At 46.3% G+C, this 14533-nt stretch overlaps 1 protein-coding gene across 2 annotated transcripts in view; it reads left to right on the top strand.

The window, feature by feature from the left end:
• nop58 (NOP58 ribonucleoprotein homolog (yeast)) overlaps positions 1 to 9820 on the top strand; it is a 32369-nt gene extending 22549 nt beyond the window's left edge. The window contains exons 11-15 of one of the 2 annotated variants that reach the window (XM_070876235.1): positions 239 to 373; positions 528 to 589; positions 4616 to 4767; positions 6014 to 6141; positions 8314 to 9820. In XM_070876235.1, coding sequence (XP_070732336.1) covers positions 239 to 373; positions 528 to 589; positions 4616 to 4767; positions 6014 to 6141; positions 8314 to 8364 — 528 coding nt within the window. In that variant the 3' untranslated portion in view covers positions 8365 to 9820. Of the gene's footprint in view, positions 1 to 238; positions 374 to 527; positions 590 to 4615; positions 4768 to 6010; positions 6142 to 8313 lie in introns of both variants that reach the window. The other variant, XM_070876234.1, reaches the window with a different exon arrangement.
• The last annotated feature ends 4713 nt before the right edge of the window (positions 9821 to 14533 follow it).

Raw genomic sequence — 14533 nt, 5'->3', positions numbered from 1 at the left:
GTGAGGAAGAACAAAAAAGGACAGGAAAATGGCATGCTTGTTTGGGAGGGTGATATTTGAGGTTTGGGAAAATTCATTGCACAGATTTGATTTAACCTGTGCTGTACTTGACCTGGAAATTAAATGTGAAATTGGGTGTCGGAAAGGGAGAAAATGTTCCATTTCTCCAGTACTGACAACTAGCAGGTACAGCACAAAATTTCTCCAAAATACTGATCTTGACTTGCCCCTTCAACAGATCTCCAGGATGTTGGCGGCCAAGTCATCTTTAGCAATCCGGTATGATGCACTGGGTGAGGATACAAATGCAGAAATGGGTGTGGAGAACCGAGCCAAGCTGGAGATCCGGATACGGCACTTAGAAGAAAAAGGGGTAAGTGCACCGCTGAAAAGTCCTCATCAGAATGTGAAGCACCTGGTTTGAGACTCCCGTGACTATTTTGAACTTGTGCGAGTGTTGGCCTTTGTTGTATTGTCATTAAAAACGGTTGATTCATGTCTGTGCTCCTTTGGCTTTTGTCTTGTAGATGAGAAGGATAAGTGGTACGGGAAAGGCTCGAGCAAAATCTGACAAATACCAGCATAAGAGGTATGTGTCTTAAATCAGTGTTTCTCAAAGTGGGGTCCGTGGACCCCTGGCTGTCCATGGAGACTTTCCAGGGGGTCCATGGCCGAAGGTGATTAAAAATGATTGAATGGTACATATTGCTCTGTAATTCAAAAGTTGTAAAAAGTCCAACATGTAAAGGAAATGAAAGCAGATATAAAGATGCAGATTGTAGCCAGGATACAATTGCACAGGAAGTCTCGTGGCACAGAATAATGAGCATGGCGACACGTTATTAAATCGTCGCAAACTATCTATTGGGTTGTCCTTTTCAGTGGCACTTGCATTCAGTTCTGCATCAAGGTCTGCTCTGGCTGGTTTCACAACAGGTACATTTTTTTTGTGCCTAAAAATACTTCAGCTTCAATTTTATAAGCTCAGAGTTAAGTTAATTGGGTAGAGTTCTGTAACAAAGGAAGGTAACCCTTAATTGGGAATTGCTATGGATCACCAGAATGGAAGGAGGAGTGGGGAAATTTCAACCCCCTTTCTTACCTGGGGGAACCCAGGCCAGGGTACAGTCAAAATGCCATGTGCGACTTAGGTACAGCGATCCCGCTGCCTTCTCACGGGACCCAATATTAACCACATCTTCAGCAGGCAAGCAGAACACCTGCTGGAAGGCAGCGGGTTCCTGCATTAAATGTGACTCTGAGATAATTAAAATGACCCTTAGTTTTTTTTGGTTCTTAGTGGAATGAACCGTCAAAATCTCGTTAGCTACATTCTATGGGGAGGGCATTGGAGGGTGATGTCTTCTTTGTAAAGGTTAAAAATTTAAAGATAATGAAAAATAATCAGAGGTAACTCTTTATAAAACCGCCACTGATTCACTTGTAAATTATTCTCAATGGCTTGGTCTGCCTCCACAGAGGTCCACGTCTCCCACTCACTTTGCAACGAACGCTCCCTGCCCCTCGAGCCAATTCTTCTCCCTGGTGCCGTGACCCTGTGCCATCCCCCCGACACATGACCAAAGTGCCTCTGGGACTCTTCAAACACGTGCCTGATTGTGTTCATGCAAACCTGTACAATCCCACAGTGCAGCTCTTGCAGAACATGCCAGTGGGACAGTATGGCAGTGAGTCATGCTTTCAGCAGCATCCCAGCATGTGCATGGGTGCTCGTGCCCTCACTCACCTTGGCCGGCCTGCTGACAGCGTTAAAAATTGTCCAGCACTAAGGGCCCAATTTTGGCCAACCCGTTTTTTTGGCGTACTTACCCTTTATGCGCTGGAAAAGTCGCCGGAAAAAAATGGCCCCATCGTGGCCGTTCTGAACAATCTGGAGTGCCCTGGCGCGGCGCAGATTAAACAGTGGGGGGGGCGGAGCTACAGCCCTGCGCCGGAATCAGTGCCGGCGGCGTCACGCCTGCACAGTGGCGTCGGGTCCGGTGTTCGCGCATGCTCAGTAGCGCTGAAACTTGCAGCAGTGTCCTACCTGTGTTGCTGTTTATATACAAATTAAGATGCCGCGTTCAGTTGTCAACCCCCTCCCTGCAATATGAAGGCCAGCCAGCAGCTCTCTTCTCCCACACCCCACACCCCACCCCCCACGGGTGATATGAAGACCAGCCAGCAGCAGCGTTCTCTTTCTCCCCTCCTCCCTCCACCACCACCGAGTGTACAGTACAGACTTTTTGTACAGCATAGGTGATCGATCCATACAATACAAAGGATAGCAATTTGGATGTCTCTCACCTCTGCTACCTGATTTAGTCTTGCAACATCACCATGTTTACCAGAGGCTGATCAAGACTATCATAATTTGCTCATCTTCCATGAGCTTCTTTGTTGACTTGCTCACCATATTATTTCTGTTCTAGTTAAATGCATATTTTCTGCAATTGTCATGCTGTTTTCCTTTTGGGTAGCTAAGCTTGTCTTTTGGAAGTTAGAACAGGGTGCCCCTGAAGAGTTAATGCTTTCAATAGGTGTGCTACACAGAGAACCATTCCTGTGGACTTTTAAGTCTTTAAAAAAAATAACTTGCATTTATATAGCGCCTTTCTCAACCTCAGGATGTCCTAAAGTGCTTTACAGTTAATTAAATACTTTTGAAGAGTAGCCACTATTGTAATGTTGGAAATGCGGCAACCAATTTGTAAAACAATGTGATAATGACCAGAGAATCTGTTTTGATGATGTCATGGCTCGGAGATCTGTCCTGCTGCAGTGGGATGGGTGTCCATGGGCCGAGGAAGCCAGCAACTGATTGCCCTACAGTATCTGAGACGCACAGATCAGTCGTGCTACTGGCTGTGAGGGGTTGGATTGGGGGCGGGGGTGGTGGGAAAGAGTGGTGTTGGGGGTTTAGGAGTGAGGGGGGGGGGACACTGAGCGAAGGGTTGGGGGTGGGGGGGGCGGTGTGGGTGAGAGAAAGTGGTGGGTTACACCACGTTACTTTAACAGCCATTCCCTGACACAGGCACGTTAATGCCAAACAGTTAGTTCTTACAAATGAGAGATAATGTAGTCCAAGTTGAGTTATTCAAGTAATCAGTTGGATTAATGGGGTATGATGTTTTCCGAAGGATCAACTTAGCCACAATTAGGTGTTGATGTATCTGCCTCAGCCGGGAGCCTACACTTGCTTATTTATAAAAAGAGAAACAACTGTCCTCACTCAGCAGATATAAGGCAAAATATCATCTCGAGGTTTTAGGTCATTTTAAGTGATATGTTTAATGCTTTAGTCCTTTGTGTTTAATGCTTCCCACCCCCTGTCCCTGGCTGTGCCTGCACTGAACTTAACTCTAGGTAAGATTTTTCAGAACTTCCAAAAGTGGACACTTACTCCGTTCTAAGTTAGTTTGGAGTAACTTTTCGCAGTTCAAAGTTGCGAGACAGACCTAAGTGGCTGGACACGCCCCCTTTTGGGGAAAAAACTGAACTAAAATGAAACTAAAAATAACTCACTGAAACTGGAGCAAACTAAATGTGGAGAATTGCAATTTCTAGGATACTCCAAAAAAAAAACTAGTTGCTCAAAAAATAGGAGCAAATCCAGTTGAAACTTGGGCCCTATATTGCTAATAGTGACCATGTGTTGCTGCAGGGTACCCAGAATTTGTGTGAGAAGCAGGCATACCCATCTCACTGATATCTGTATGTAAATACCTGTTTTCTTAAAAGTATTATTAAAACACTTTTAACATGCACTTTCATATTGAGTATTATATAGTATAATTTAGATGGGGAGGGGGTGGTGGGTGTCCATGATTATTCGATTTGAAAAGGAGTCCTTCAACCAAAGAAAGTTTGCGAATCATTGTCCTAAATAATTTTAATGTCTTGCTGTTTCCCTACATGTAGTATGTTTCTGTTCCCAGTTGCATTGGTTTGGTGGTAAGGATACAGATTGGGGGTTGTGCAGGGCGGGAGGGGGAGGTTGGAGAGTAGAAGGGCAAGTTCTAGCCTGGACTGCCTGTTAGCCAGACCTCAAGAGCACCCTATAATTTCTCTTGGTATTTGTGTTAGGGATTTGGAAGTAATTTGTGTTTAATTAGTGTCTAGGTATTCACCTCTGATTATGTTACTATTTTAACCCAGTTCCATGGAATAAAAGTGTTTGATTGCTCCCATAATGGCCTCAGCAGTAGAAGGCACCTTCCAGTTTGGTACCAAACCATCCACAGCAGACAATCCCAGTCTGTGCTGAGTTAGCTCATCTCTCAGGGCAGGAGAGGAAAAAATGTCTTGCACACCCATAGCCAAGGTCAGATAGCCTGATCCAAGCTGATCTTGAACAAGCTGCCAGAGAAAATCTCATTGGTCACTGTGTGAAGATACTGAGTGAGAACAAAATTGGGCTCGGCTCTGATGCCAACACTGCCTGTCTAGGTTCATGCATGATGATTCAGGACTTGGGTGAAGTACTGTTGGATTGCCAGTGCTGGTGGAATGTACCCCAGCGATAATCAGCACGTTCAGGAGAAAGACTATAAGGGTGAGGGGGCGAGGAAAAGAAATGTTTTGTATCGTCTTAATTTACATTATTTCTGATCAGTGAGGTGAAAACATACGACCCATCTGGAGACTCTACTCTACCATCAGTCCCAAAGAAGCGGAAAATCGAGGAAGTGGATGAGGAAGAGGAGAAAGAGCAAAAAGAAATTAAGCCCAAAAAAAAGGCCCGACTTTCAGGGCCTCTTGTGACAGGTTAGTCTCCAGGAAGGTTGTAACTGTGCACTCGGATCTTCAACCATGCAAGCACGCTTAATCTTTTCTGTGGCCCCTGTACTGGTGCAAGTAACACTGTCTATAGTTGTATAGCAGATCAGGATGCAGGTTGGAATTCCTGACTGCAATGAGGATATTTCATAAGCTTGAAGCTCTTGACTCCAGTGTGGGCTGACATTAATGTGTACACTTGCTGTTCATTTTCAAGATTCTCAGTCTCATTCTTACATGTGGGTGGCAGGTGGAGGAGATGAGGTTTTCCCACACGAAGGTCATTATCATCAGCGGTCCCTCGAACGAGGATGACTTGCTTCCACAAGAGTTCACAGATGTTTCAATGAAGGACCCGATGTTCCAGTCCTGAACTCCAATTGAGTGGGTGGAAGATGTCTATGCGTTAATTTTTTTTTACATCAGCCACCATACGGGCTCGACAGAGCTAGGCCTTTATCCAGTGGCAAGGGTTGAACCAGGCCGACTGGAGACCTGCTCTGCTGCACAGACCTAGTACGTACATATATCACAGTGTGGGCAGGCCGTGCTGCCCCTGGGTCCTGTACCTTATTTGCCGTACCTTCGCCCACGATGTTCCAGGGCCCGGCGCTCCAGCTCTATTTCTAGCCCCGACCTGCAGTGGTCTCACACAGGTCGGGGTAGCACATGGAGGTAGGATTACTCCTACTCCTGGCACCTTGTTCAAGATCAGCTTGGATCAGGCTATCTGACCTTGGCTGAGTGTGCAAGGCATTTTTTCCTCTGGATCTCTAACCATAAAAGAGCATTCCATCTCTTAACAGACAATACTTCTGAAACAAATAGTAAATTCACTATGTAATTGTAGTGGGTAGTGATCTTGCCATTTTCCCTATCACTTCTGAAAACACTGACTTGCTGGGTTCAGAGATGCAGGGATGCTGCCTGTTCTCTGGCCCTTGCGCAAGTGGCCATTCTTCCTGTGATTCAGTTGCACACTGCCCTTATCTGCTATCCTGATGCAAGTATAGAATTATAACTCCTAATTTTAAAACCGAGTTACTCCCTGTTTCAATGTTTGGGGCTTCCAAGTGGTGATTTGGGGTTTTTGGTTTTAATGTGTTCGACAAAGGGGCAGTGAGTTGCTCCCTACCATACACACACTCCTATTCCTGACTGGACAGCTTCTACAAACCCATGAAGCAGTACTAGCTTGGATGTGGTCATACTAAAATACTTGTTTTCATAGAAGCAGTAGAAGAGGGTGAGCCATCCACAAAGAAGAAGAAGAAGAAGAAGAAGAAAGAAAAGAAGCAGGAGGTGGTAGTAAAACTGGAAGAGGAGGAGGAGGAACCATCGACTTCTTTTGTTACAGAGGAGGTAAGAACGTGAGGATTTGGATATGGTTGTAAGTAGTATTAAAGCCATTACTCTTTCTAACCTTGGTCGTTCCCACTGGTATACTCCTTAAGACAAAGGGACGCAGATTTGAAAATCTATCACGGCTTGGCCATCCATCACCAGATCTGGTTGGGCCACATAAAGCATTATCGGGTCCTGCTCTCCATTGCTAAAACTGATCTCTATTCAAAGATAATCCTGGAATGTAAAGATAACCCCGGCTTTTATTCTACATCGCAAACTCGTCTGAAAACAACCCGCCCGTGCCTCCCCCACCTTCACCTCCAACAAGAAGCGTGAGAAGTTCATGGACTTTTTTGTCACAAGGATCGAAACCATCTGTTAAGCTGCTTCTGTTGCTTCCCTCCCTTCCCTAGCTAAAACTTCTAATGCTCTCCGCTTTCCTGGCCCTGAACTTGCATCTTTCTCTAGATTCTATCCCATCTCCTGCCTTGCTCTCTCCAAGCAGTTGTCTGAGACCCACCTCCTGCTCCCTCAACCCTATTCTGATAAACTGTTGACCACCCAACTTCCTTTCCTGTGCTCCATTTTAGCTGATATTGTTAACAGTTCCCTCTCCTCCGGTAATGTTCCCCTCTCTGTCAAATCTGCTCTCATCGCCCATCTCCTCAAACAAAAACACCGATGACTCCCCTGTCCTTGCAAACTACCGCCCCATCTCCAACATTCCTTTCCTCTCCGAAGTCGTTGAATGTGTTCTTGCTTCTCAAATCCGTGCTCATTTTTCCCGTGACTCCATGTTTGAATCCCTCCAATCCCTGTGGACCAAAGCCTGTTTTCTTGCCTAGATTTTTAGTTCCATAAATAAAAACATAAAAATAGTTGCTATGGACTTTCTTTTCCCTAGCAACAGTGACATATCGATGCTCCTGCTAAATTTTAAGCATGGATAGTGTAAGAATTGGTAAAAAGAAGTATCACTGAGGACATCTGAGGTCTGGATGCATCATATGGTACAGTTATACATAAATCTAAGTTTTGTTTTCATGTTACCATAGCAACCATTTATTTCATGCACATTTACTGACATTTCAGGTGGACACCTGTACTCATTTGTCAACCATATAATTATAAAAGTAATAGTGTTAATTTTGGGGGGGGTCTTTCCTTTGACCTCTGCTATACAAGTCAATATTCGTGAGAGGTGGTTGTCGGGATCTTTTTTTTTTCTCGTTTTCTTCAAGACAGGTAGTTCTGGTTGTTTCATTGCAGTTGACTCATCCCTTTGAATTAGTATGCCATTTGTATTGTGAGTTGTCTTTTCCTGACTCTCTCCAAACCGGAGATGAAGGGGTTGACTTATGAAGAAAGGTTGGGCCTATATTCATTGGAGTTTAGAAGAATGAGAGGTGATCTTATTGAAACATATAAGATACTGAGGGGGCTTGACAAGGTAGATGCAGAGAGGATGTTTCCACTCGTGGGGGAATCTAGAACTAGGGCATAGTTTTAAGAATAAGGAGTCGCCCAATTAGAAATGAGATGAGGAGGACTTTCTTCTTAGAGGGTCGTAAATCTGTGGAATTCTCTGGCCCAGAGAGCTGTGGAGGCTGAATCATTTAAGATGGGGATAGACAGGTTTTTGAATGATATGGGAGTGAAGGGTTATGGGGAGCAGGCAGGGAAGTGGAGCTGAGCTCAAGATCAGATCAGCCATGATCTTATTAAATGGCGGAACAGGCTCGAGGGGCCAAATGGCCTACTCCAGTTCCTATTTCTTATGTTCTCGTGTTGTTGTCCCAAGGCTGCCGTTAGCGATGCTACAATTGGCTTCTGTATTAATGAATTGGGGAAGAGGCAAAATCGGCCATAGTTCACTCCTGCTCCTGATCACTGTTCAGTGACCCTTTCTAGAAAGTGAATGCATATGGCAGTGTGCGATGTACCCAATTACATGCTCACACTAACAGTCCAGAGTGACTTGTGAAGAGTATTGACTTGGATGTTGAACAACTCTCTAAGTGGGGTTAGCGTCTTGAAAAGGAGAGCAGGGGCATTGTGCCTTTCTCTTTCACAGAGTTCCTGTTATGTTGCAAACATATGGGAACCTCTGTCTTCGATATTTGGCCTCCTCCCTTGTGAAGGGAATATGATGTCGTAATTAACATTTTTGAGTTTTTCTTTTCACAGACCCCAGAGAAGAAGAAGAAAAAGAAAAAGAAGAAAATTAAAGACGAGTGAAGTGTATTCAACCATGAGACTGTTTTTGCTTTTGAAGCTCTACTGAGCCCTGACAAAGAGCGGGAAAAAAATTAAAGCAAGGAAAATGTTTTTATAATGCAGGACATTTGCATTGTGACTGCAGTTATCAGAAATGTTCTATTGAACATTTTCTGTAAAAATTGTTCACCTTGTAAGAGAGAGATGCATCCTAGTTTTTTTTTAACGGGTTTCCTTGTCAAATATAAACATTAACCGAAAAAATCCTGGCCTTTCAGTGTCTGCTTCAGTCACACTCCGAATAATGTGTGTTTTATCAAATACATTTCATTTGTACAGATAATACACTGGTGATGGGACAGAAATGTTTAAAAATTGGAATTCATTTTTTTATTTAAATGGTACTAGCAAAGATGACCATTAAGCTCCCAGATTGACTTAAAAACCCAACTGGTTCACTGATGGCCTTTCTGAAAGGAAAGCTGCCGCCCTTACATCGCCAGTAAGCTGCACTGCCCCCTGCACCGTCTGCTTCCCCCAATGCGCGGCCCATTCAAATTTTTGCACGTGTGCAGTATTTACAATGTAAAAGCGGGTGAGATGACTGCGCAGCTTAACGGGAACATTGGTCCTTGCCCAGTTTGGCCTATATGTGACTAGTCCCACAACATGGTTGACTCTTAACTGCGCACTGAAGTGGACTAGCAAGCACTCCGTTACCAGCACCTTCTCGAGAGCAACTAGGGATGGGCAATAAATGGCAGCCTCGTCTGATGTTCAGATCCTGAGTGAATTTTTTTTTAACACACCCAGAGGGTCCCAAGTTCAGCGGAGGTTGTTTGCTTCATCCTCCTTGGCTGCACTGCATGTTGTGTGTGTGACCCAGATTGCTTGTACATCAGGTTACTTCTTCATGGGGCAGCCTAGAACCCTGATGGCTGTTAGTAAGGTAGCCAGTAATGGTTATAATATGCTGAGTTAGCTAATCTTAACCAGGGTGGGGATTGGGGTATTGTACTTTGCCCCCGCTTCCTGGCTTGGAATGAGAAAGAATTTTGCAGTCTTTGGTCCTGGTCACTGTACAGTGATTCCTGAAAGGAAGTGGCGTGTGTGGACAGAATCCGTGTTCTGGTGCACATGAAGGTTGTCCACTTGCACAAGATACCAGAGATCTGCTGGTGACCATTGGAATTTACTCCACTTGCTTTCAGAAGGTGGGAGAAAATTGACAACAGTTTTTAAATATTTACAAAGATAACTTGCAGCTTGGTCTGTCTTAAAAGTAAATTGTTTTGTTATCACGAGGATTTCAATACATTCAAACTTTCGTAGTGTCCTCATGAGCTGGAGAAAGATCCAGTGATATAAGTGATGTCGTTCCAGCACTGGATTTTTTGCCTGGAGAGAGTATTTCTCGCTGTAAACACGGGTGCAATCCTGCTCGGTACAGGTGCGTCCCTACGACTGGTGTATAGTATTGATCAGTAAAAGTCTATTAAATATATAAAAGTGGTTGGTACAAGTCTGTCACTAACAGTACTGGTGGGTGCAGGGCTGTCACTATATAAAAGTGGGGAGTCAGCCATACTGCTTGGTACAGGTCTCTCACTGACACTGGGGAGCAGTACTAGTGGGTGCAGGTCTGTTTAACGCTGAGAGTACAAGTCTGTCATTAACATGGGTACAGTACTAGTGGCTACAAGTCTGTTGTTACAACAAGGGTACAGTACTGGTGGCTATAGGTCTCAATACAACACTGGTACAGTGCTTGTGACTACAAATCTGTTACTGTAATACGGGTACAGTACTGGTGGGGACAGCTGTCACTAACTCTGGTACAGTACTGGTGCCAACTGGTCTCTTATTAAACTGAGGTACAGTATTGGTGGCTACATATTTGTTACTAGAATACTGGGGTACAGTAATGGTGGGTACAGGTCTGTCACTAACACTAGGGTGTATTACTGAGGAGAGAGACGTGGGGAGGGGGGGGGGAAGAGAGATTATGGAGGGGGGGGGAGAGAGACTCTGGGGCAGGAGAACAGACAGAAAGACACTGGCGGAAGAGAGAGAGACTCTGGGGCAGGAGAACAGACAAAGACACTGGTTGGGGGGAGAGTGAGGGGTGGGAAGGGAGGCGGGGGAGAGGAAGAGAGAGATGGGGGAAGAGACTGGGGCAGGAGAACAGACAAAGACACTGGTTGGGGGAGAGAGACGTGGGGGTGGGACAAGAGGCATGGGGGGGGGAGGGAAGAGAGAGATGGGGGGGAGGGAAGAGAGAGAGATGGGGGGGAGGGAAGAGAGAGAGATGGGGGGGAGGGAAGAGAGAGAGATGGGGGGGGAGGGAAGAGAGAGAGATGGGGGGGGAGGGAAGAGAGAGAGATGGGGGGGGAGGGAAGAGAGAGAGATGGGGGGAGGGAAGAGAGAGATGGGGGGAGGGAAGAGAGAGGGGGGAGAAAGCGAGAGGGAAACAGAGTGATGGGGTGAAGAGTGAGTGATGGGGGAGGAGAGAGTGAGTGAGTGATGGGGGAGGAGAGAGAGTGAGTGATGGGGGAGGAGAGAGAGTGAGTGATGGGGGAGGAGAGAGAGTGAGTGATGGGGGAGGAGAGAGAGTGAGTGATGGGGGAGGAGAGAGAGTGAGTGATGGGGGAGGAGAGAGAGTGAGTGATGGGGGAGGAGAGAGAGTGAGTGATGGGGGAGGAGAGAGAGTGAGTGATGGGGGAGGAGAGAGAGTGAGTGATGGGGGAGGAGAGAGAGTGAGTGATGGGGGAGGAGAGAGAGTGAGTGATGGGGGAGGAGAGAGAGTGAGTGATGGGGGAGGAGAGAGGAAGTGAGTGATGGGGGAGGAGAGAGGAAGTGAGTGATGGGGGAGGAGAGAGGAAGTGAGTGATGGGGGAGGAGAGAGGAAGTGAGTGATGGGGGAGGAGAGAGAGTGAGTGTGAGTGATGGAGAGGAGAGAGAGAGAGTGAGTGAGTGATGGGGGAGGGGGGAAGAGACTCTGGGGACAAGAGAACAGACAGAAATACACTGGTTGGGAGAGAGAGACGGGGGTGGGGGGGGGGGGAAGAAGAGAGAGACAGTGGGGGGGAAGGGAAAGAGCCTTGTGGGGGTGGGGGCTATGAGAGAGGGACTGGTGGGGGGAGAGGTAGAGATACTGGGGGGGAAGGGAAAGTGACTTGTTTGGGGGGGGGGGAAAGAGAGACTCGGGGGGGGGGGGGGGGGGAGAGGAGAGAGAGAGACGTGGGGGGCAGGGGGGGGGGAGAAGAGAGAGAGAGAGAGAGGCTCGTGTGGTGGTGGGGGAAGAGTGAGACTCGGCGGTGAGGGAATAGATAGAGAGACAGACACTGGGATGAAGAGGGAGACGGGGCTGGTGGGTGGGAGGAAGAGAGAGACATGGTTGGGGGGGTGGGGGGGGGGAGTCAGAATAGGCCGAATTACATTTTGCAAAGTCTGTGAGGAACTTGGGCTTGGCGGTTCCAGTTACACATTCCAGAGAAACTTCAGGGTGTGGCATATCTTCCAAAGGGACCAATCAGCAATCCAGTCATGTGATAATGGAGAGCCAATCAGAGACAATGCAGCTATTTTGATGTTACAAATAACTGCGGCCCTATATAAATGCAAGTCTTTTTACAGTACTGGTGGGTACAGGTCTGTCGCTGTATAATAGTGGGGAGCAGTGCTGGTGGGTACAGGTTTCTCACTAGCACTGGGATACAGTACTAGTGGGCACAGGTCTGTTACTGTATAATACTGGAGGGAACAGGTCTGTTACTGTATAACGGCAGTGTACTTGTGGGTATGGATCTGTCACTATATCGTTGGGGTGCAGTGCCGGTGGGTACGGCTCTGTCACTGTCCAGTGCTGGTGGGTACAGGTCTATCACTACAGCATTGGGATACAATACCGTTGGGTGCGTGTCTCACTGTACAGCAGTGGGCTACTGTAATGATGGGTATAGGTCTGTCGCTGTACAACGTTGGGCTACAGTGCCGGTGGATATGGGTCTTTCACTGTACAGCGCTGGGGTATAGTACCGATCTGTTACTGTTTGGTATTGGCATACAGTATTGGTGGGTACAGATTTGTCACTGTATAAAACTGGGGTACAGTACTGGTGGATACAGGTGTTACTGTAATGTAGTACAGTAGTGGTGGGTACAGGTCTGTTGCTGTATAATGTACTGTACTGGAGGGCACAGGTCTGTTACTGTATAACACAGGCTCTCAACACTGGTCTGGTGGGTACAGCTCTGTCACTAATGGGTACATTACTTTTGGGTACAGGTTTGTATAACTTGATTACAGTGCTGGTGGGTACAGATCTGTCACTAACAGAGCTACAGTAGTGGTGGGTAGAGGTCTGTTACTGTATATTACTGGTGGATACATGTCTGTTTAACACTGGGGTACAGGTCTTTCACTAACGGGTACAATACTGGTGGGTACAGCTCTCACGATAACGGGTACATTACTGTTGGGTACAGGGCTGTTTAACTCTGGGATACAGTACTGTTGGGTATAGATCTGTCACTGTATAAAACTGGTCTACAGTGCTGGTGGGTACAGGTCTGTTACTGTAACACGGGTACAGTACTGGTGGGTACTGATCTGTCACTAATGGGTACAGTACTGGGAGGTACAAGTCTGTCAATATATAGCGCCGGGGTGCAGTTCTGGTGGGTATGGGTCTGTCACTGTATAGTGCTGGAGTCTAATGCCATTGGGTGCGTGTCTGTCACTGTACAGCACCGGTTACAGTGCTGGTGGGTATGGGTCTGTCTCTGTACAACGTTGGGCTACAGTAATGGGTACAGGTCTTTCACCGTACAGCGCTGGGGTATAGTACCAGTTGGTACTGGTCTCTTACTATATAATGGTGTACAGTACTGGTGGGTACAGATTTGTTACTGTAATATACTGGGGTACAGTACTGGTGGGTACAGGTCTGTCACTAACACTGGGGTACAGTACTGGTGTGTACTTGTCTTTTACTGTATAACGGGCACAGTGGTATGTACAGTCTCACTAACACTGGTACAGTACTGGTGGTTACAGGTCTTTTACTGTAAGACTGAGGTATAGTACTGGTGGGTACAGCTTTGTCACTATAACACTGGGCTACAATAATGGTGGGTACATGTCTGTCACTATCACTTGGGGACAGTGCTGGTGGGTACAGGTCTGAAACTATAATACTGGGATACAGTATTGGAGGGTACAGCTATGTCACTGCATAACACTGGTACAATCCTGGTGGGTACAGCTCTGTCACTATAACTGGCACAGGTCTTTAACTTTTGGGTACAGTGCTGATGGGTACAGGTCTGTTACTGAATAGTACTGAGGTACAATACTGGTGGGTACAGGTCTGTTTAACACAGGTACAGCTCTGTCACTAACACGGGTACAATACTGGTGGGTACAGGTCTGTCACATGTAACACTGGTTACACTAGTGGGTACAGGTGTGTTGCTATACAGCAGTAGGTACAGGTCTATCACTAGCTCTGGGGTACAGTACTGGGGGTGCAGGTCTATTTGTGGTATAATACTGGGGTACAGTACTGGTGGGTACAGTCTGTCACTGTAGAACACGGGTACAGTACTGGTGGGTACAGGTCTGTCACTAGAACACTGGGGTACAGTACTGGTGGGTACAGGTCTGTCACTGTATAAAACTGGGGTACAGTGCTGGTGGGTACAGGTCTATTAGGTCACCTCCTCATCTCTTCCCTTCCAAGGAGAACAGTCCTAACTTTTTCCAACCTCTCCTCATAAACTGAAGTCCCACATCTCCGTAACATCCTATTAAACCTCCTCTGTATCCTTTCTAAAACCTTTACATCTTTCCTGAATTGTGGTGCCCAGAATTGTCTACAATACTTCAACTGAGACCTAGCCAGTGATTTATAAAGTTCTAGCATTTATATTCTATACCCCTATTTATAAACCCAAGTACTACGATATGCCTTTTTAACCACCTTATCAACTTGCCCTGTCACCTTTTAAGGATTTGTGTATATGAACACCAAGGTGTCTCTGCTCATCTATAACTTTTCAAAATTGTGCCATTTATAGTATACTGTCTTTCCATATCCCAAAGGCCATCACTTCACACTTCTCCACAATGAACTCTTATCTGCCATGCTTTTACAACAACTTGTATTTATATAAGAAAGAAGACTTG

This window comes from Pristiophorus japonicus, chromosome 3 (genome assembly GCF_044704955.1).
Source record: "Pristiophorus japonicus isolate sPriJap1 chromosome 3, sPriJap1.hap1, whole genome shotgun sequence".
Classification (NCBI taxonomy): domain Eukaryota; kingdom Metazoa; phylum Chordata; class Chondrichthyes; family Pristiophoridae; genus Pristiophorus; species Pristiophorus japonicus.
The sequence above is the reverse complement of the archived record's forward strand: the minus strand, read 5'-3'. Positions and strand labels throughout refer to the sequence as shown.